The sequence below is a fragment of the Pantherophis guttatus genome, chromosome 6 (genome assembly GCF_059756535.1).
Source record: "Pantherophis guttatus breed Tessera chromosome 6, ASM5975653v1, whole genome shotgun sequence".
NCBI classification, from domain to species: Eukaryota; Metazoa; Chordata; class Lepidosauria; order Squamata; family Colubridae; genus Pantherophis; species Pantherophis guttatus.
The window spans coordinates 18,375,873-18,398,825 of record NC_142068.1 but is presented as its reverse complement, the minus strand read 5'-3'; the positions used below and the strand labels follow the sequence as shown (position 1 = coordinate 18,398,825).

Here is a 22,953-nt window from a genome sequence, read left to right as displayed (position 1 = left end):
TTTGATCACACAATCATCGGGATGCTTCAAAGCAGGGGTAAAATGCTCCCGGTTCGGACAGGATCCCTGATCCGGTAGCGATGGAGCTGGGTAGTTTGGATAACCGGTAGCAAAAATCTCTGCCCCCCATTGCCCAGCTGAGCCGCGCAATCATCAGAGGCTTTTTTTTTTATTTTTAAAAGCATTTTTTTTACAACCTCTTTGGCCGAAAAAATGCTTTTAAAAGTTAAAAAAAAGCCTCTGATGATCGCACGGCTCAGCTGGGATCATCAGAGGCTTTAAAAGCATTTTTTTTACAACCTCTTCAGCCAAAAACGTTTTAGAAAAAATGCTTTTAAAAGTTAAAAAAAAGCCTCTGATGATTGCGCGGCTCAGCTGGGATCATCAGAGGCTTTAAAAAAAAGAAAGAAAGCCTCTGCCGATCAGGCAATTCAGCTAGGATCGTCAGAGGCTTTAAAAGCATTTTTTTAACAACCTCTTCAGCCAAAGAGGTTTTAGAAAAAATGGTTTTAAAAGTTAAAAAAAAAAAAAAAGTTGGGTTAACCCACTCAGTCATATTACCCCCCCACACACACCAAACCATGCCCATAGAACCGGTAGTAACAAATTTTACATTTCACCTCTGCTTCAAAGGTCGTAAGTAACTGTGGGAAATGGTCCTACGTCACTTTTTTCAGCGCCATTTTAACTTTGAATGGCCCTTGAATGAACTGTTGTAAATCGAGGACTACCTGTATAACAAAATTATAGTTGAGGTGATCATCTCCATCCCTAACAGTCAATACAGCCACCGCTTTAATAATTGCGAAAGGCTTTGCGTGCATGCGCCACCAGTACTGCTAACTTCAACAAAAATCCAATTAAAAAGTTTGATTTATCTGCTGATGTCCTTCCAAATCCACACGGCAGTGCCGATCATTCAATCTGACACTGTGTAAAACTGGCACGCATTCTGATGCCAGGATTTGAAAAATTTCCACTCGGTTATCTTCCAGGGCTGAGTCAGGATGGACTCAGGAAACAATTAATGCTTCCTTTAAAATATCGCTTTAGGAACATTTAAAGGGGGAGACTGTAAAACTGGCAGCTTTGCAAATAAAACCCTATCAGCAGAAGCAGCGATAAACCGCTTCAAACCGCAACGCCCTGTGCCCTAGACAAATGTTGCTTGATGAGCACGTTGTTGTAGTTTGGAAAACAAAGGCTATTTTGTCCAAGCTGATACTTGGTTAGAGAGTTTTCACTGGCTGGCTCGGTTTCAAACACACAGATGAACATTGAAAAGGAGGCGTGCGCAGGGTGGGGGAAGAATGAAATTTTAGAAATAACACCCAACATTTCTTAATGTGGAGTTCCCCATGAAGATAACAAAGCACTTGGTTCTTGGGCTGGTAATCCTCATCTGGAAATTAGGGGGCTTTTTAAATCCCATTGACCTCACACTTTTTTGGGGGGGTCGGGCTGGCACTCTGACCAAATCCAGCTGTTAATTTCATTTCCCCAAATGGAGCATGTGTGGAGCACTGTGTGAAAGCAAGAAAAAGGATTGCTGGGCAGATTGTGGCAATGATGCTTGAAGCCATGTCATTGCTGTCAGACCATTGGCAGAAAAAGGCTCTCATTTTATGGAATTGCTCAGAGTTCCCTTACAGTGCAGATTCAGCTCTATTGCTTTTTTTAAAAATGATAGTTATATCATTAGCTTTAGAAATACAGTATATACATGCACAGGCTTCAGAGGATAATTAGAACTGCAGAAAAAAACAACTACTACCAACTTGCCTTCCATTGAGGACCTGTATACTGCAGGTGTCAAAAAGAGGGCTGTGAAAATATTTACAGACCGCTCACATCCTGGACATGAACTGTTTCAACTCCTACCCTCAAAACGACGCTATAGAGCACTGCACACCAGAACAACTAGACACAAGAACAGTTTTTCCCCGAACGCCATCACTCTGCTAAACAAATAATTCCCTCAACACTGTCAAACTAGTTACTAAGTCTGCATTACTATTAATCTTCTCATCGTTCCCACCACCCATCTCCTTCTACTTATGACTGTAACTTTGTTGCTGGTATCCTTAAGATTTATATTGACTGTTTCCCTATGACCATCATTAAGTGTTGTACCTTATGATTCTTGACGAATGTATCTTTTTTTATGTACTCTGAGAGCCTATGCACCAAGACAAATTCCTTGTGTGTCCAATCACACGGCCAATAAAGAATTCTATTCTATTCTATGCAGAATAACAGACTTGAAGGGACCTTGTTGTCTTCTAGTCCAACCCCTGCTCAGGTAGAAACCCTATACCATTTCAGACAAATGGTTTTCCAATGTCTTCTTAAAAACTTCCAGTGTTGGAGCATTCACAACTTCTGGAGGCAAGTCATTCCACTGATTAATTGTTCTGTCAGGAAATTTCTCCTGAGTTCTAGGTTGCTTCTGTCCTTGGTTAGTTTCCATCCATTGCTTCTTGTCCTGCCTTCAGGTGCTTTGGAGAATAGGTCGAACTCCTCTTCTTTGTGGCAGCCTCTTAAATATTGGAACATATATCCATTTATGTCACCCCAGTCCTTCTTTTCATTAAACTAGACAAACCCAATTCCTGAAACTGTTCTTTGTTTGTTTTAGCCTCCAGCCCCCTAATCAACTTTGTTGCTTTTTTCTGTACTCTTTTCAGAGTCTCTACATGTTTTATTATAATATGGCGACCAAAACTGGATGCAGTATTCCAAATGTGGCCTTACCAAGGCATTATAAAGTAGCACTAACACTTCACTTGATCTTGATTCTATCCCTCTGCTAATGCAGCCTAGTACTGCATTAGCTTTGAATAATAACTGTGTAATGCTTGAATAATAATTGCATTAGATAACTATATGTAGAACTGTAACTATTTACTACAAAAATATATCTTTTTCTTTTTTCCTTTGTTGCATGTTTTTGCTTTTTAAAGCACTTTCTGGTGGTTGCTTTTTTACTTTTCGTTAACAATGTATTTTTATCTTTGTGCTTTGTTCCCCATGTCCATTTTCTCTGCTATTGTTTTACAAGCAAAAATATAAATCAATAGCTCTGTCTGTTGTTTAATTGCTTTTCCAGCAAATAAAAACTGGTGTTTTCTTTTTCTGGAGGGCAAAACTTTCCTAATGGGAGATTGGCACTTTCAAATGTCAAAGTCTCACCCATCTTTGACGCTAGTAATACATTTGTCTAATTTTTTTTAGAAAACAATGAAAGCTGTTCTACCAGAGGTAGGCGGTGCAGCAAAACATATGGATGATTACTAGGAAATTTGGCTTCCATTCATTTGTAGAATTAGAAGGACACTTTGTAAGCAGAGTCCAATTCCCTGCTTGGTATAGCAGTCCAATTTAAAACATCTCCTTGACAGATGTCTGACTAATTTCTGCTTTTTAAATGAGTTGAATTACCGCATTTATCCAGAAGGAAGGAAAACTCGAATTTTTCAACTTCAAGGAGTAATAACTAAAGAAAGCTTTAGTTGCCCTCCATTTTTCTATTCCCATCAAATTCTATGATGGCCTCCTTCTTTTAAAGATGAATTATTGGAGAATAGTCTTCTTTTAAGAATGTAGCAATTTGCATTTTTCACACCAACACACAGATTGGAACACACTTGCCCTTTTTTCCTAAATGCAATGCACAGGGGTTGAATGAACTACTGATCGTTGCCTATGTTCAGAAATTAAGAAATTATACAGCATTGTAGCATTACATAACAGACATATTCAAGGGAGGTAGACAATGTATGCCTTAAGAAAAGTTATCCTGTTTCTCTGAAAATAAGACTTCCCTTGATAATAAGCCCAGCTCTGCTTTTGAGCGCATGCACTAAAATAATCCCTCCCCGAAAATAAGCCCCCCCCATAAATAAGCCCTCCCAAAAAATATTTAAACGCGTGTACGGCCGCCATGTCCTCTGGTTAGGGTTAGAGAGACAGAGCTGGAAATCAGGTAAACCCCATTTAACAACTGCCTTGGTTAACAACAGAAATTTTGGGCTTGATTGTGCTAAATCAAGGTCTACCTGTATCCATCTGAAGGCAATTTGCCACTTCCAGGAGACGAAATCCCCCACTCCCCATAGGCAGTTTCATTATCCAGCCTTCAGCTCTAGAAATACAAGCTTTCCCTCAATTACCCAATTGAGCCTGAGCATTTAATTACCAGGTTCAATGTTGGCCAGGTACTGCCACCTGCTGACAAATCATGGTATGTCGACCACCGACAGGCATGCTCCAAAGAAGATACTCGTCGTCCTTGATTTATGACAACAATTGGGACTAGAACCTCCATAGTGAAGCGATGCAGTCATTAAGTGAGTCATCATGTAACTGCACCCATTTTTACAACCTTTTCCCCCTGTGGTTAAAACAAGTCACACAGTCACTAAGCAACTCCTGGTTTCCTCATTGACTTTGCTTGTTGGGAGCTGGCGCGCAAATGATGATCATATGACCGTGGGATGCTGCAGTGGTCATAAGTACAAAGTCTGGTTATAAGTCACTATAGTCACTTTTGTTAGTGCCGTCCTAACTTCACTTGGTCTCTAAACAAATGGTCCTAAATTGAGAGCTTCCTATATGCAACTATAAAAACATAATAAGAGCACAGAAATTGGATGGAATTGACTGACAACTGATAGATACAAAATTGACATGGACTAGAAATAGCCCAATTCATTTATCTGTAGTAGTTGTACCACTGGGGCTTTTGTGACCTTAGGAAACATATTCACTACCGTTAATCAGAGGTAGTATTCAGTAGGTTCTGACCAGTTCTGGAGAACCGGTAGCGGAAAGTTTGAGTAGTTTGGTGAACCGGTAAATACCTCCTCTGATTGGCCCCGCCCCCATCTATTCTCTGCCTCCCGAGTCCCAGCTGATCGGGAGGAAATGGATATTTTACAGTAGCCTTCCCCTGGAGTGGGGAGGGAATGGGGATTTTGTAGTAACCTTCCCCTGGAGTGGGGAGGGAATGGGGATTTTGTAGTGACCTTCCCCTGGAGTGGGGAGGGAATGGGGATTTTACAGTATCCTTCCCCTGCCACGCCCAAGCCACACCCACCAAGCTATGCCACACCCACCAAGCCACGCCCACAGAACTGGTAGTAAAAAAATTGGAATCCCACCACTTACCGTCTGTGCGGAAGTAAACCCAGTGGCTATTAAAAACAAACAGAAAATGTATTGCTAGCATCCAAAGCGGCAGCTCATTTGCCTGCTTTACATCTCAAGCACCATTTTACATTGCTATTTGCCTCTGAAACCGGCTTCCTGCACAGATTGTATCAGATTGTTGTTACGTGCAACAGACAGAGGTAATTAATGTGAAAGTGTTCGTATCAGTGGTGGGTTCCTCCCAGTTCGGTCCGGTTCGGCCGAGCCGGTAGCGGTGACAATATGACATCACCGAACCGGTTCTCCCCCCCGCCCCCCTACCCCACGTTATTCTTACCTTTTATTTGGTCCCACCCCCAATCTATTGCTGCCTCCTGAGTCCCAGATGATGACTAGAGGGAAAAAAACTGTTTAAACTCTTGCCGCGGGGCTTCAAAGGGCTGTCCTACAGCTGATCAGTGTTAAAAGCAAACAAATGAGTCGGGTCGTAAGTGCGAGGACTGGTCGTAAGTGCGAGGACCTTCCAGAAATGACTGACCAGCTAGCCACGCCCACCTAGTCACATGACCTCCAAGCCACACCCACAAAATAAGCCACGCCCACAGAACCGGTAGTAAAAAAATTTAGAACCCACCCCGGTTCGCATCCTACTAAATCAACGTGCTAGAATTCAAGGGTGTCAAACTCGCGGCCCACAGGCCGGATGCGTCACGCGCTAGCCATGCCCACTCTCAGTTTAGCAAACGGGGGGCGGGAAGTTGCAATATGTCACATGACAATGTGACACTGTGAGTTTGACACCCCTGTGCTAGATGAAAAACATAGAGTTGGGGAATGACAGAAGAATCCCCTAATGGCGAGTTTGCTCTCAAGATAAAGAAGAGCAACTAAGATGATTAAGAGCCTGGAGACAAAAACGTGTGAAGAACGATTGTAGAAATTGGGTCTGGCCAGTCTAGAGAAAAGAAGGACTAGGGGTGACATGATAGCAGTATTCCAGTATTTGAGGGGCTGCCACAAAGAAGAGGGGGTCAATTTAATTTCCAAAGCACCAGAAGGCAAGACAAGAAACAGTGGATGAAAACTAATGAAGGAGGGAAGCAACCTGAAATTAAGAAGAAACTTCCTGACAGTGAGGACAGTTGACCAGTGGAACAGCTTGCCTTGAGAAGTTGTAGGTGCTTCATCACTGGAGGTTTTTTAAGAAAAGACTGGGCAGCCACCCTCTCTGAAATGATGTAGTGTCTCCTGCCTGAGCAGGGGATTGGACTAGAAGACCTCCAAGGACCTTCCAGCTCTATTCTGATTGATGTAAAACGAATCACTTTGTAAATAGTAAGTGTTCAGCCACCAACAGTGACTTATGAATAGACTGGTTGATTAAGGGTTCCAGCAATGCTGGTTAGGGCAGTGGTCAGCAACCCACAGCTCTGGAGCCGCATGTGGCCCTTTCATCCCTCTGCTGCAGCTCCTTGTTGCTGGTCGTCAGTTCCACAATTGATAGGGCTTTTGGTCAGGACAGGTAGAGGAAAAAGGATGCTGCACAAGGAGGAGACTTTATGGTGGGGGAACCGGACTTCTGGTCAGCAGAGGAAAAAGGACGCCGCGCTAGGAGACTATGATGGGGGAACCAGACAGTCGGCTCCAGAATTGAACAGGGGCTTCCGGTTAGGACCTTTGTGGCTCTTTTGAGTGTTTTAAGGTTGCCAACCCCTGGGTTAGGGAATTCTAGGAGCTGAAATCCACACATCAAGTGGCCAAGGATGAGAAAAACCTGCTCTAATTAATAATTGTGCATAGGTAGCCATCATTTTACTGACTGCAATGAGGAATAGCAACTCTGTCACTAAGCAGCATGGTTGTTAAGTGAAATGTCATGCCACTGGGCTGACTTATGACATCAGCTCCAGCTGTGGTCATTAAGCAAATCGCCACAGGTAAATTACTCATGTCATGTGATTGCAGCTTGCGACTTCCTGCTGGCCTCCCCACTATCGAAACCTAGCAGTGAAGGTTGCAAATAGCAATCATAGGATTGTGGGGTTGCTGTGATGATCGCAACTTTGAAGATTCTTTGTAATTCTCCTTTTTCAGTGCCATCATAATTTCAACCAGTTGCCGAATAAGTGATCGGTTAGCAAAACTACCTGTACAATAAATAACTCAGCTACTTTAATATACAGTAGCATTGCTATGGCCTGAAACTTCACCTTCTGGCTACAAATGGTATTGAATGTTCACCAGCAGTTACTGTCCTTCAGAACAGCTGATCTACTGATTGCAAAGCTGTTAACTTATGAGGAATCCCATTGTTTCCCAAACAGGTGCACTTTTTTTTTTGTTAAAGACGTTGTATTTCAGATGTATACATTCCAAGGTGAACTTTAAAAGGAATTTACTTAAGACCTGGGTGATGCACATTCATAGATCCTGCCAATTACTTGTGTTATATAGCACATACACATATATCTGAAATCCCAGCAAGTTTTTTTCTCTTTTGTTTCATTACTCAACCAGGGTTGCTCAGATACTTTCACAAATGCTTTGTTTATATCAGTTTGCTGCCTATATGAGATAGTCAAAGCAGCAGTTTTAAAATACTAACAGTTTTCCAATTTTATAAATAAAATCCAATATACCTGGTGTTGGGCAGATGAGATGCATAGAGTTCTGTTTGGCCACAAGCACTGAAGTATAGTAAAGGTAGTCCTTGACTTACAGCAGTTTGTTCAGTGGCCAAAGTTACGGCACTGAAAAAAGTGAAAGCACTGTTTGTCACACTTATGACCATTGCTGTGTCCAGGTGTCATGTGATCAAAATTCAGATGTTTGGCAACTGGTTCATATTTATGATGGTTTGCAGTGTCCAGGGGTCCTGTGATAACCTTTTGCAACCTTTTGACAAAGCCAGTGGGGAAACCAGATTCACTTAACCAAGTTACTAATTTAACTGCAGTAATTCACTTAACAGTGGCAAGAAGTCATAAAATGGAGCAAAATTCACTTAACAAATGCCTCCACTTAGCAAAAGAGCTTTGGGCTCAATTGTGGCCATAATTCAAGGACTACCTGTGCTACACTTGTAAGATGATCTCGGAAAGCACAGCTCTCCCCAACCCTTTTCAAATATACTTTCCTTTTTAATGTTCATGTTTTGGCAGTTAGCATTGCTTTGAAGTTAACCTTGGATAGCAAGAATACTGCTGGACTCTACAAGGTCCTGCAACTATGAAAGGAAGGAAGATTGGAGCAAATGAGAGCCAGTGCTTCAATGTGAACAGCTCTTGATCTACCCCCTCCTCAAAATGCAAGGCTCAATAAAAAGAAAGGTTAGGGTGGAAGTAGGGGAGTAGTACTAAGTTGAAAGGCAAGCAATGAAGTTAAGGAAAGACTTAGGATACCACTGGGGCTATCTAAGTTGAAAGATTTATTGTGAGAATTTGGGAACGCTGGAGAACATGCTGCCAGGAAAGAAAAGCAGGGAGGATGTGTAGATATATTCAAGAAATGACAACATACTATCATGGCCTTGTAATGCAGGGATGGGGAAGAGATCCATATACGTGGGGGTGATCCTTAATGTGATATATTAAATTCAGGGTCAAATTTTTCTCACTGGTTTTGAAAACAGACATCTTTGATAGCACCCATCAGTTTCTCCAAATTCCAAGCATAGTCAGAAGGACAAAAAGGCTGAAGGCCTCCATCAATACAATGTGGCTGTGAGACCCCTGACATAGAATGGTATAATACATAGTAACTATTATTTACAAAAACGGGGACAAAAAGGCAAGTTTCTAGCACATTCTGAAAAAAAATACTAGAGACCTGTGTTATACCTACCCCTACATTTTAAAAAGTGTTAGAAAACTGAAGCTTTCACAATACATCATTACTTTAAGGAAATCTGTCTTTCCTACATGTACACAACTTGCCTGAAAAATATGTTGACCAATTTGTGATTCAGCATACCACACAAAAACAATTAGCCTGGGCATGCTTGCATGGAGCTTCGCATGCCTGTCATTCATGCGGAACCATCCCCTTCCCCCACCGCCAAGCCAAAAAGGTTGTGGATGGATGGTGTCCACAAGTTCTTCCTTTGTCATTAAAATGACATTCTTAGACAGTATCTCCTAAAAAATTAATATTGGCAGTTTTACTTGGGGGTTTAATTAGAAAATAGTCCATCATACACATTATTGAATGTTCATATTATATAGTTCAAAAATAAGATTTTGCAGGTAACTTCAATGAAACACATGCAACTCAGCCCCAGACATAAAATAAATTTCTCTCAGAACAGCCATTTAATGACACTTTTAAAATATATCTCAGAGGTGACAGGAGATTTAAAATAGCATACAAGATCTGTTTGGTAATAAGTTAATGCATGCTCATAAATAGTTGGTTGTGTATATATACTGTTCATTCAGGAACATGATGCTCCATTTAAAAACTCATCATTCCTCAGCTTCAGACCCTTCATCATCATGACTGATCTGGAAATAACGCAGCTCATAGGTCTCCTTGTCGGACGCTACCACTCGCAACCAGTCACGAAGATTGTGCTTCTTGAGGTATTTCTTTGTGAGATATTTAAGGTACCTTTAACCATATGAAGAGAAAATGATTTAGGTTCAGTATTTCATTTGAGAGTCTACTAATTAAAGAAAAAAGAAAAAAAGCAGAAGACAAGAATTCTGAAAAAGTAACTAACAGTCATCTGTTGAGTTCACTTTAATCAAGCCAAACAGGAAGGCTAAGAAACTGAATTCAACTGTAATCTCATTTCAGATATCATGAATACACCTCAATCATCTCCAGCCCTTATCTACTTTTAATCTTGCAAGATTGTTGTGGAGGTGGCTGAGAACGATATGAAGAACTGCAATGCTATCATATGTATTTAATTCCTCCCTACACTCACCTCCCCCTCCCAACAAAAGAACAAGACTCCAGTGGTAAGGATCTTATGTGGAAGTCCAATTTTTATAGGGAATTTCCATTAAACTTGCCATCTAATGCAATATATTTTACAATCTTTAAATATTTAAAATGATTAACAATGACGCAAGGAGCTAAAGAAAAATTTGTTTAATACAAAATTAAAGAAAACCAACCTTTTTGAGAACTGCTTTTCTGACGTTACTGTGATCTTATTTTTAAAGCGTTCAATGTGAACTACATTTCCCAGGTTTCCTGTTTTTCCATTGACTTTAATTCTCTCATTCAAGAACTGTTCCTAATTAAAAACAAAAAAACAAAAGAACTCTAGGGAATGGTGCCCTAGGTGTGGGTCTAGGGAAGGAACCCTAGCCAGGCAACATTTGTTATTACACTCACCGAGTATTATTATACCACAAGCGCCTCCCCATGAAGCACATTAAAATTAATTCCACCCAAGAAACTTAGCAAACACAATACATACTGTATCTATATGCAAGCTTTCTGATATTAAATTATATACTTGTATATAATGTATCTGGTACCTAAGGGACTAAATTAGATGAATACATTTAATAAGAGGTATTATTAAAATTAATTACTTTTTCAGGGAAGGATTTCTCAGACAAAATCCAAATTTGTTTGCCTGAAATTAGCTATGGTATACATGCCTAATTTTTCTCTAAAAATAAACTACAATGATGAGAGTTTTCTATCTTCCTTGACACTTAAGCTTCACCACTCTACTGTATATAGCTCCTTAGATGGGTAAGAATTAAAAGTTACTTACGAAGTTTCCCGAGTCAAATATGCCATCTTCCACAGGATGGGTAAGATCAAGGTTATACTTGCAAGTTGTTTTTTTCAGTTTGTCTTTCTGCTAAAAAAAAAAAAAAGAAACCCAAACACATCCTTCAGGTTAACATTCTGCTATTTTATTTTATTTTGACAATTTCAAGGTTTAAATGTTCTGTAGCAGTGCCTTTTCCCTAATTTGGCACATATACTGCAATGGGCTGGAATGGTAATGCACTGAAAATCAAACCCACAATGGGAGTTGCCACGGGTTTTATTTCACCTCTATCCATGGCTGGCGGGGGAATTCTGGGAATGGGACCCTATCCACCTTAAGGGGACTGAAATTGAGTAACACTGATCTATAAATCAGGGGTCTCCAACGTTGGTCACTTTGACTTGTGGACTTCAACTCCCAGAATTCCTCAGCCAGCAAAGCTGGCTGAGGAATTCTGGGAGTTGAAGTCCACAAGTCTTAAAGTGACCAACGTTGGAGACCCCTGATCTATAGAGTCATGAGGATATTTCTCCCCCCCCCCACAAAAGCAATTTAGGTCTTCATCATTAATCCATAGATGCTTATTTCATCACTGTCTAGAGGCTGGTCTCCCTCCAAGAAGAGCTGGCAGGGTCTTTCGCAAGGCAACCCTCGCAGAGAGAAGCTTAACCGTGCCAGCGGAGCCTCCACCTCGGAGCGGCTTTTCTCTCTCCAGCTCCCAACGAAAGCACCGAGGCCACGGCCACCTCACAAGGGGTTTCGGGCTCCTTCCCTTTCCCTTGAAAACAACCCGCACCGCTTCGCCTTGTCAACGACCGATAGCTCATGCGCATGCGCACACACGAAAACCAGCTCACCGGCGCCATGTCGCCAAAGTCTTCGGATGCCGAAAAGGGCGAAGGACTCCGCACGGCCCCCTTTTATAGCGATCCGACTGTGACGTAATCTACGTAAGGCGTGCCGCACGCGCCCGAGAGATACTGTTAGTAGTAGTAGGCGCCTCTAGGGGAAGCGCTGCTCTCTATGATTCCGGTTTGGGGCGTTTCTGATTCAATAAAAGGCAAGGCATGCCGGGTAAGAGCACAGCTTCGTTCACGTGCATTGGGACTCCAGCTTGCGGGGTTCTTAGCCGAAGGTGATGGTTCTCAAACGTCCCTCTGATTGCACTTATCTTAACTCCACTCATTTTTTTCTCCCTCTGTACATAATGGTTTGAGAGTATTCTAGGAGGACTGGTTTCCAGTTTATTTATTTATTTATTTATTTATTATATTTCTATACCGCCTTTCTCCCGTAGGACTCAAGGCGGTGTACAGTCAAGAAAAATATAGACACACAAACATCATAAAATTGCTAATTAAAATTATTACTTAGTTTGGTCAATTAAATAAAACCCAGAATTAGATAACATTTAAAAAATCATTCACATGTTCCACGCCTTGGTTAAGACCACACTTGGAATACTGCATCCAGTTTTGCCATATCATAAAAAAAGATGTTGAGACTCTGCAGAGCAACGAAGATACTCTAACCGCAATAAAATACCTTATGCCACCAGACTCCAAATTTTGGGCTTAGATAATTTAGAACTACGCCGACTTCGGTCTGACCTATGCATAAGAGTACATAAAATTATCTGCCACAATGTCCTTCCTGTCAACGACTACTTCAGCTTCAACCACAACAATACACGAGCAAATAAGATACAAACTCAAGGTAAACCGCTCCAAACTCAATTGCAGAAAATATGACTTCAGTAACAAGAGTGGTCAATGCCTGGAATGCACTACCTGATTCTGTAGTTTCTTCCCCAAACCCCCAAAATTTTAACCGTAAACTGTGTACTGTTGACCTCACCCCATTCCTAAGAGGATGTGCATAAGTGCACCAGCATGCCTACCGTCCCTGTCCTAGTATTCCTTTTTACTTACTCTTCATGTATTCAAATTATGTTTATACTTTTACCTGTTGTTTGACAAATAAACGTCTGATTATGATTGGAGGCTACAACATATGGAGAATGGTTGCAAGCATTGAGTTAAATGAAGAGGAGGACTAGGGGTGACATGATAGCTGTGTTCCAATATCTCAGGGGCTGTCACAAAGAGGGAGTCAATCTATTCTCCAAAGCACCTGAGGGCAGGACAAGCAGCAATGGGTGGAAACTAATCAAATAAAGCAGCAGCCTAGAACTAAGGAGAAATTTCCTTAGAAGAGTTAATTAGGGGAACAACTTGTCGCCAGAACTTGTAAAAAACTTTCATCTGGAAGTTTTTAAGAGATTGGACAACTATTTGTTTGAAATGGTATAGTCAAATCTGCTAGTCCCACAGCAATGTAGAAGGCTGCTATATTTTTGCGTACTGCATAATAATGGTCATTTCCTCTTAATTCTATTTGGCCTTAAGGTTTGATAAGAAACTTCCCCGGTTTTTCTCTCTATAATAGTTATGAAAAAATAGAAATGGAGCACAGCACCAGCTTCTATAGGTGTGAATCTACTGGTTACTTGTTACAGTGCTAATCAGAATCAAGTAATTGGATCCTAAGTTAATTTGACATTGTCATTTAAGCCAGGTACAAAGGCCTGCTGAGTCCCCCCCCCCCATCTTTCTTATATTGCCTTCAACAAGCAATCAAACATTTTCAAGCAGAGACCAACAGGACAAGATAAAGCATTATCCATTTCAAGATATGTAGACCTATCTAGATGTACAGAAATATACATCTCCAAAGTCGTACAAGCTGCTAAAGAACGGTTGCTGGAATTGGGTATGTCTAGTTTAATGAAAAGGACTAGGGGTGACGTGATAGCAGTTTTCCAATATCTCAGGGGCTGCCACAAAGAAGAGGAAGTCAAGCTATTCTCCAAAGCACCTGAGGGCAGGACAAGAAGCAATGGGTGGAAAGTAATCGAGGAGAGAAGCAACCTAGAACTAAGGAGAAATTTCCTGACAGAACAATTAATCAATAGAACAATTTGCATCCACAAGTTATGAATGCTCCAACACTGGAAGTTTCTAAGAAGAGATTGGACAACCATTTGTCTGCAATGATATCAAGTTTACTGGCTGAGTAGTGGGTTGGACTAGAAGACCCCCAAGGTCCCTTCCAATTCTGTTGTTCTTCTCAGCAGTATTTTTCCTTAAAACCTACGCTTGGGGATCATTGATGTTAAATAATAGAACTATAGTACATGAAGTGCTATGAAATGAAATAGTCTCCTCTCTAATTTTCTGGAGAAGACATGGTGAACAGGAAATATAGAAGTGACAACAAATAAAAACAGCCGTTAAGTTTAAACTTTATTTTTTGTTACTGTGACTCAAATAATAATTCAAACATTTTGTTAAAACAAATCATTAAAAGCCAAGAACTCTTAAACATATGAACACTTCACTATTACAGAAATGCAGAAAAAGTACAAACCTTTCAAGTTTTGCTTTTAAAGTCAAGGGCACTCTTATATAATGAACTTTGCATACATTACTTGCCAGTAGGTATAATTGCATACTTATGGGAGCTTCCTATTGTGGTAAATACAAAACCAATCCACCCCCCCACATTTAATTTAAAACAATGACGTTTTTAATGTAACAGTCACTGAATGTGAAAGCCCAGAATTCTACAAGTACAGTACCACAATCTAAACACCACAAAGATCAATGTCTCTAATTATACTGTGAAAATTTTTGATAGTAACAGACAAGAATCTTGCTCTTTACACACGCACAAAAATTTAACACAGCTTATTCCATTAAATTCCCATAGTCAGCATTCCAACATTTAAAGCTTACTGTTGTCAAACATGTCACCTGACCTACAGGGTAGATGGATCACAATGTTTGACTCCTTTAGACTAATTCAATATACTAAATTTTACTTGTGTCCTAGGCATGCTTTAAATTTATGCAATACAAAACCCTGTTACAACTTTTAAGCAGCTTTGTTAAAATAATCAACTTAAGCTCTTTCACATCTTCACAAGAGCAGCCCTGAGAAGAATATACTCAAGTCATGGCTCAACTAGCAGTGGTTTCGTTGCGCACAGATGCAAGACAACAAAGACATCAAGAGGTAAATTGGGGTTTTAACAAAAGAATCCCTAACATCTAAGGAAAAAAAATTGCAGTCTGATGAACAAAAGATAATGGACCCCAAGCAAATAGCTTAGATCATAACAAACTGACAACAGGACTATTTCAGACTTCATTTTGGCCCTCAGCTTGTAAGATTTTGACCCTGCTCTTGAAAATTAAATGTGATTGGTTTCATCTAAAAAGTAAAAAACAATCTAAACATGGATTCGTAGGAACATGATGGCCCTGAAATAGCTCAAAGAACCTGAAATATATATAGCATTGTTTCAATAGCAAAGTTTATTGTAAACTTAGTGGGTTTGTAGACAATTAACCTCTACAAGAGAAATGGCTTTGCTATTAGTTTGTTGGAAATACTGTAGTTTTACTGGTGTCCTACATAAGATCTACCTAATAGACATTGTATTTTTTCCCTGACTTGTGGTTTCAGACTGCTAGGAATTAATCTGAAGTCTAAGTACCACTTTCAGGAGTGGGTACTTCTGGTAATTCCTAAAAGATGACACACTAGGGAGATACTAGCAGGACTCCTTAAATATTATGACCTCAGTATTCTCAGCTGCTCAGGCACAATAGATAACTGTTGGACAAATGATCATCACAAATGATACTAGCAAATGGGAGTCCACATTTCAAACTGTGACTTCCATTCCTGGTATGGATATTGACAATACAGTATTAAGGAACACTCACATGATTAAACTTTTGACAATAAGCTAGAATCCTTCAGCTTCCTAGTAGCCCTAGATCTTGAAACATGTAGTTATTTACCATTATAACAAGACTGTGCTTTTTTCCAAGAGTGTTTATTGCCAAATTAAGTTGTATTGTGCCCCTGTTCTGCATAGATACTTGCTTAGTTAAATCTAGAGCTTATAAAGATCCAGATGCAGTTTCTTTTTCCCCTCTACTCTAGCTTTACCGCTTAAGGGCAATTCTATTAACTTAAGCTCAAAATCCTATTTACTATCCCCCCCCCCAAAAAAACTGCCAATGAACTAAGCATGTTTTAAGAATCTAGTCACTAGTTCAAGTTAGTCATTTGCTACCAAAGTATAAGGCAAATTTAAGTGATTAGGTTCTCCCCAAATGCTAATCAAGCTGAAACATGACCTTGCAAAGATCACATGGATAATAGGTTGATTAGTAGTTAGGCATTTGCCTATGCAGTGTAACCAATCCTTCTCAAGTAGGTTTTGAATCAGAACAGTTCTATTGTAGTCCAGAGGTTCATGTGTTTGACAGAGTTGCGCTATCATAGTTCTTTATAAACTCTACAAAACAATCCATGGCTCAAATTCTGTTCAGTGACACAGGGTTGAAATTTAGCCTTCAGGCCATTGATAGATACAGGTTTGCTTCAATTCCTAAAAAAAAAAAAGTTTGCTTCTGCCATAAACCTAAAAAAAAAGTTAAAAGCCAAATCAAATACTGTTAGCTCTTGAGGCATTGCCTTGTTTAAAACTGGAAGTGGTTGAACTCTACATTGAAAACAAAGGCCTCTAGTGAATCTCCTCCTCTCTACCCTGCTCCAACATTTGTGCACTATTAACCAGAGTATGAAAGCATCCAGCAATTCTGGATGTTTACATCACAGCAAATTGTGACCAATTAAGAGCAAGACAGCAAAGCTAGTTTGCTGTAAACAGCCAATCAGCACTGGCATTTTGATCACATGAGTTCCGTTGTCTCTAGCTCAATTAGGCTTCACAGTTCAGTGCAAGCCACATTTTACGATGTTTAAGATTTTAAAACAAAGTTACTTTCATTTCTTTAAAATGTACGTAAACTCAAACTGAGTACTACCTTGGTATTGGCACTGCTATAGAGTCTCTTTTGAGCAAAGCATACTACTTTAGAATACCTCATGATCTAAAATGACAGTTTTTGACTGCCTTGCCATTCCTGTAAGCACTTGAACTTCAGCAATCTTAATATTGCCAAACTGCTTGCAACATCAGTCAGCACTATTTTCAAACAAAGACACGAGGTTGCTAGTGAAGGTTATAGCTTTGGTGATAATCAGAACTAAAATACAAGATTTGCAGTTGCTGGTACTTTAGCAACTGTTTGATCCAGGTGGTCCTATTTGCAAGGTTTTATGGCTACAGCACATTCTTCACTCATTGCAGACATGACTGACACCTACAGAAAGGGGAAAAAAGATTTTTGTTAGGTTCTACAATTCCATTATATTATCATTTCAAATAACACATTTTGTAGTTTGCTACATTATTAGTTTTGAAATTACTATTCCTACAACAAATTCATTTCCCATAAATATAAGAAAAACTAAGAGAGCACACTAAGGAAAAATGTGGTTTACTCATTTATGGAATATTGCATATGAATCTATGCAGAGAAGCTTAAACCAAAGTTTATGATTTTATAGATGTGAATCCAGCTAATTTTGCTTTGTTCATTAACTGCATTGGGATATTTTCTAAATCATGGATTATCAAAATAATGTGGGAAGACGGTAAGATATTTGAAGTATTCCTAACTAAAATTAAAATTCATGTTCATTTAAAGGATAGAGTGTACATTGGTGACTTCCACTTAGAACATGAATGCAAAGAAACAGACCTAACTCAAAACTAACAATATTTTTGACAATTGAAACAATATTTTAATATGTGTGGTTTTTAATGTTTTAATTATTTTTACTTGTTTTATAACTGGTAAACTGCCCAGAGTCACCTTGTGGGAAAATGAGCATAAAAATTTAATAAACCAACAAATAAAAAATAAAAAATACACTTGGGATTCTAGATAGAAAGCACTTCCTTTGCTTTACAGAAAAAACTGTTATTCATGGAGAAAAAGAAAAAAATATAAGAAACACTCCTACAGTAGTTGATGTCATTAACGAAAGAGTAAAATGGGCATCCTTACCTGGAAATCTTCTCCTGCATTGTATTTTCCCTCTATTTCTTTGCCTAATTCACCTTCCGGGACTTTTAGATCTTCTCGAACTTCTCCGTTTTCTGTCAGCAAAGAAAGGTAGCCATCCTGTATACAGATTAGCTGCAAGATATGGTATAAAATATTTTATTCAATTACATTTTTCATTAAAATGGGGAATGATAGAACCACCACTTTGAAAATAAAACTTGCCTGTTCTTTTTGAGAATGCCTATCCTGAAGTTATCAGAATGATCTGTGAAGTTAAAACATCCTTGCAACATATTTCTCAATGTTGCCATTTCTCAAACCAATTTTTAAGCCCCATATATTTTAAAGAACTACAGTATGATTTCTATTTTCTCACATCAGTTAATCATAGATTTCAGAAAATCTTTTTAGAAGACTATCAGTAGTGGGAAGACAAAAAGAATGTATTCTTTATTGTTCACTTTAAAAACTATTAATGTTAATTCAAACCAAGATGTCTCCAAAAGTTTTAGATTTTTGGGGAATCTTGGTACCATCTTGCAATATTCTAACATGCATAATACCATTCCACAATTGAGAACTTTGGAATATTCACTTCTCCTCCAAAAAATACCAATCTGGCTGGAACACGAGGTTTTGTACACATTTACAATATATACAAAGGACAATGCGATAGTATCACACCATAGGAAATGCAACATAGTTTTATTATTTAATGATAATTGGAGACGAAAGAAATGAAATGCTTATAATCAGCTGGGACCCAGCAAGAGGCAAGCCATTTGATTACTACTGCTTCCTAAATGTACATGTACAGGTAGTTCTCGACAATTCATTTAGTGGCTATTCAAAGTTACAATGGTACCGAAAAAAGTGACTTTTGATCGTTTTCACATTTACAACCATTGCAGCATCCCCTTGATTATGTGATCAAAATTCAGACACTTGGCAACTGCCTCATATTAATGATGGTTGCAGTGTCCTGAGGTCATGGGATCCCCTTTTGTAACAAGTCAACAGGGAAGCCAGATTCACTTAACCCTGTTACTGACTTCACAACTAAAGTGATTCAACAATTATGGTGTTAAAGGTTGTAAAATGGGACAAAATTCACTTAACAAATATCTCACTTAGCAACATAAATTTTGGGCTCAATTATGGTCATAAAGTTTAGGACTACCTGTATGTTCTTTCTTGTAACATAGGAAACATACAATCCAGAATATTGCCTAGATTCAGAGACATACTTACCTGATAATCATTCCTCTTGATATTTGGAACATCCATATTGTGAGTGGAAGGGCATATATCTTCATACTTTTTGCCAGTGAACACATCAATACCAACTAAATGAACCTATTTAGAAAACATTCATAATCATGTAATTAGGTTACCAAGAATATTGTATTTCAAATTTTCTTATATTGATTCAAATCTTCCCACATAACATCTCTTTAAAAAGGTTGAGGGGAAACAAACTAGCTATGAACATGTTTCAATATAAATTCTGAAGTATTCTGAATATGTAACGTTTTTGAAAACCTGTTTCATTTCTAATGTTATCATTCATTAAAATGTCATAAACTGAATGTTTTGTATTATGTATATTTTAATGTTTTCCCAAAGGCTCAAAACTATTAGGTGTTTGCATTATACATAACAGCTGTATTAAAGTATTGTATATAAGATAATGCCTAAGTTTCATCAAGTATTTAAATGCAAATTCATACAAGGCCTTAGGCAACACAATAGGTGGGAAGCAAGTTCCCAGTATTAATTTAAGTGTCAACTCTCCAGCTCTTAGCTAAAAACTATTCTGCTAAGGTGCAATCTATCAGAAAACTATCACAAGCAGATTTACATATAAAGCAACTTTCTTACTTTTAGCATGTAACACATTCTGCAAATTTCAAAAGTAAAATTCAGTTAAGCTACTTCTATATTCTTTATGAAACTGACTTGTAAAATTAGATTAATTCACTCCAAATATGTTTAGAATCTTAGACTAATTTGTAGAAAACATGCTACATCTGGATTTCCTCCATCCTTTCACTTCTTCCGCAAATAGATTTTCTCCTTCATTTTTTGGCATGTAAGTTCAATTATGACAAGGCATAGAAAAGACCATGTGGACTAACAATTCTGCAGGTTCTAATCCCAAAACATTTAGAAAGTAACAGACCATGGAGAACTGGCTGGAAAAAAAATGTTATGCAGAATTAGAGCACAATGCTTGAATTAATCCAATGTGCCATTTTGGAATTTGTTCACTTTAAATATGTTCTATTTGGAGGAACAAGATAGTATGCAATTTTATTTGATGATTGAATCAATTTGTAAGGACAACCAACTACAAATGCAATTTAAGTAAAAATGAAATAATGGTAAATTGTTAATATTCGTAACACACTACTTGTGCTTCAAAGCAGTAAAAGAGGTAAATTATACTCCGAGATTACCTTGGCATGACCATGTTTGCCAGTTTTGGAAGTTGACATTTCCACAATCTTGCAGGGACGTCCCTTCAGCACCACAAAGCCATTCTTACGGAGTGCAGAACACTGCATTGGGTAAGTGGCAGAAGCACCAGCATCTCCAGTGGTGAAGTCAACTTCATCCGCCATAGTACAAAATGAATTCTAGAAAATACTGTAATTTCCAAGAGACAGTTCTCAGCGTTTTCATTGATATCATCAAACTTGCTATTGATGCTTTAACCTAATGCAGCATCTACATATTGTTCTGCACCAAAGAATAAGTAGGGTTTATTCTTCTCTCCTTAGATGTTAGCTAGTTCTCAACTACTGTTTCACAAACTTTTTTGCTCAGTAGTATACTATTCTCTAGATACATCCAATTCCACACCATTTAGATAAAGGAGCTTAATATATATTATCTAGATGAGGGGGAAGAAAAGGGGAAGCTACAGAAAAAAGTTATGAATAATATTTTTAATTAGTTTGAAATTCCAATGGGGTACTGAAGAAGAGCTGTGGTCATGGTTATATAAGTTAGGATAACATAGAAGCTTTCCAACCCTCAGGTGGAGCTTGAGTGATAGGATTGGTAGCTATGATTTATAAGAATGTTTGGCAACAATACAATTTGAGGTATCTTTCAAAATTGCTTTTTTCAGATTATATCCTCCAGGAGCCATCTATATAATTAAGAAACAAGTAAAAATATTTTATTTATGTCAGTTATTCACAGGCCACATTTAAAATGCTTGAGAAAAGTGGAAGGAATCAAGCAGTTGGAAAACTAATAACACCATGCTTATTTCAATTAATAATAATGGCTAAGCCAGACAATGTTACAATTACAGGAATGGTTTTTATTGAAGTCTGGCCATGACAGTAGTGTTGAATGCACTGCGATTCAGTTTTCAGTAGCTTAAACAGATCTGTCATTACAACTATCACAAAGAAACATGATTCATCACCATTATAGAAACTACAAGGGTGTGTTGCACTATGAACGTGCAAGTAAGGAAGGCGGCAGCAGCTGCGGCCAGAGGCAAACAAGACTGCATTTTGGCAGCAATCCTTCTTGCTTGCTTGTCCTCCACGTATGGCAAACGCCTCCCTCCTTTTTTTTGTCTCTCTATATCCAGACCTACCTACTCAGTTCCTAAGAGAAAGACTCTTGTTGGGAGAGAATATTAAAAAAGCCCGGAGAACTTAAGGAGATAAGCAAAACCTTCGCGTTTAGGGAGGATTTATTACCACCAAACCTGAAATTCTGGGAAGGCCAACAAGGTGTGACCCACTTGCCCTCAGGACAACTTGCAAATTTCTAACAGGGATTTGGGCACACCCTCTTTATAAGCCGGACAAATGCCTGAATTGCATTTTCTTCAGCAAGAGGAATGAACTTCTAAAGCTCCCTGGAAAGGTCAAGAGGAGGCGGACCTGGCTCCGCGTTTATGTACCTGTGTTTTAATGGATTATCCTGATGAATGGGAGGGGTGGGGGGGACGGGCGGATACTGACGACTCAGCAGTTATCAGACCGCCTTTTCATCGATTCCCAAGGCCGAAGGCGACTTAAAAAATGTTTTTTGTTTTTTTTAAAGGCATGGGGAAGGCTTAGTGGAGGTTGCAGCGTTCCCAGGGAAGGAAAGAGCGAAAGAGGTTGGAGGGCAGAGAAGGCCCCGACCCTGTCGAGATCCACGAGGGCTTTTCCCAGCGGGCGGAGTCATTCATACTCGCCAGCGATAACAAGCTACCTACCTGGGTGGAGCCACGCGGGCACCTCGGGAAAAGGGGGGGGGTAGCAGGGATACGAAAGGCAGCCTCTCTCCGTTCCTTTCCCGGGCGAGAGAAAAAAGAAAGAAGCCTCGGGAAGAGGAGAAGGAGAATTTCTGGGCACACGGTGAAGGCGCCGCTCGGGTGAGGGAAATCCGCCCGGCAACGCCTTCCTCACGCGAAAGAAAGCCGGAGGGCCTCCTCCGGACTTCGTTTCCCGGCCCCTCGTTCCCTGCCATGGCTGGGCTCCGAGCCGCAAAGGAAACGGGGAAGGGGCGGCCAACGCGCGTCCGGCGCCCGTGAAGGGCCTCCGAGCGTCCCCGCGCTTCCCGAGCCTCCCCGCCAAAGGTCGGGCGGAAGACGGGAGATGCCGCACACGCGCCCGCCGGCCCGCGTCAGGCCAAGCACTTACCTCACGCGGCGCAGGAAAAGACTGACGGAGCGTCGCAGCAACGCACATGCGCACAGCCGCCGCCGGAAAGGGAAGCGGGAAGGCGCGTGGGATGACCGGAGTGGGAGGGGGGGAGGAGGGAGGGAAGACAAGCTGCGGAAAAAAGGGGACGCAAAGGGCGTGTGCGGCACGTTTCTTGCGCCGTCCGGAAGCGCTCAGCCCCGCCCACTCCCCCACAAGCATCCTTCGCCATTGGCTGCGTTTAATAATGGCCCCACCTACCTTAGTAACTCTCCCACTTTCTATCGCTTGACTGTCTCATGTTTCCCTACGAGAGTTTAAATTACGCCTGGATCTTGTTAACGTCATCAGTCCGCGCCCATATGCTTGAAACTAGCGTGGACTTGTCAAAGCACGTGCTCCTTGTAAG

At 39.9% G+C, this 22,953-nt stretch overlaps 2 protein-coding genes across 4 annotated transcripts; both read right to left on the bottom strand.

Moving 5' to 3' along the window:
* Positions 1–9,438: 9,438 nt before the first annotated feature.
* RPL22L1 (ribosomal protein L22 like 1) lies at positions 9,439–11,884 on the bottom strand. Of its 2 annotated transcripts, none has more exons than XM_034438995.3 (4): positions 11,749–11,884; positions 10,889–10,978; positions 10,275–10,396; positions 9,439–9,759 (listed from the first exon to the last, which is right to left on the bottom strand). In XM_034438995.3, exons 1-4 carry the CDS (start codon positions 11,755–11,757, stop codon positions 9,615–9,617), a joined length of 366 nt encoding a protein of 121 aa, XP_034294886.1. In that variant the 5' UTR covers positions 11,758–11,884; the 3' UTR covers positions 9,439–9,614. The 2 variants fall into 2 exon arrangements, with proteins under 2 accessions (XP_034294886.1, XP_034294887.1); XM_034438996.3 differs by having other exon boundaries at positions 10,889–10,975; positions 11,749–11,855.
* Positions 11,885–14,183: 2,299 nt separating this feature from the next.
* EIF5A2 (eukaryotic translation initiation factor 5A2) lies at positions 14,184–22,751 on the bottom strand. Of its 2 annotated transcripts, none has more exons than XM_034438993.3 (5): positions 22,545–22,751; positions 20,346–20,535; positions 19,138–19,242; positions 17,887–18,018; positions 14,184–17,136 (listed from the first exon to the last, which is right to left on the bottom strand). In XM_034438993.3, exons 2-5 carry the CDS (start codon positions 20,508–20,510, stop codon positions 17,077–17,079), a joined length of 462 nt encoding a protein of 153 aa, XP_034294884.1. In that variant the 5' UTR covers positions 20,511–20,535; positions 22,545–22,751; the 3' UTR covers positions 14,184–17,076. The 2 variants fall into 2 exon arrangements, with proteins under 2 accessions (XP_034294884.1, XP_034294885.1); XM_034438994.3 differs by lacking the exon at positions 22,545–22,751 and adding an exon at positions 22,118–22,409.
* Positions 22,752–22,953: the final 202 nt, after the last annotated feature.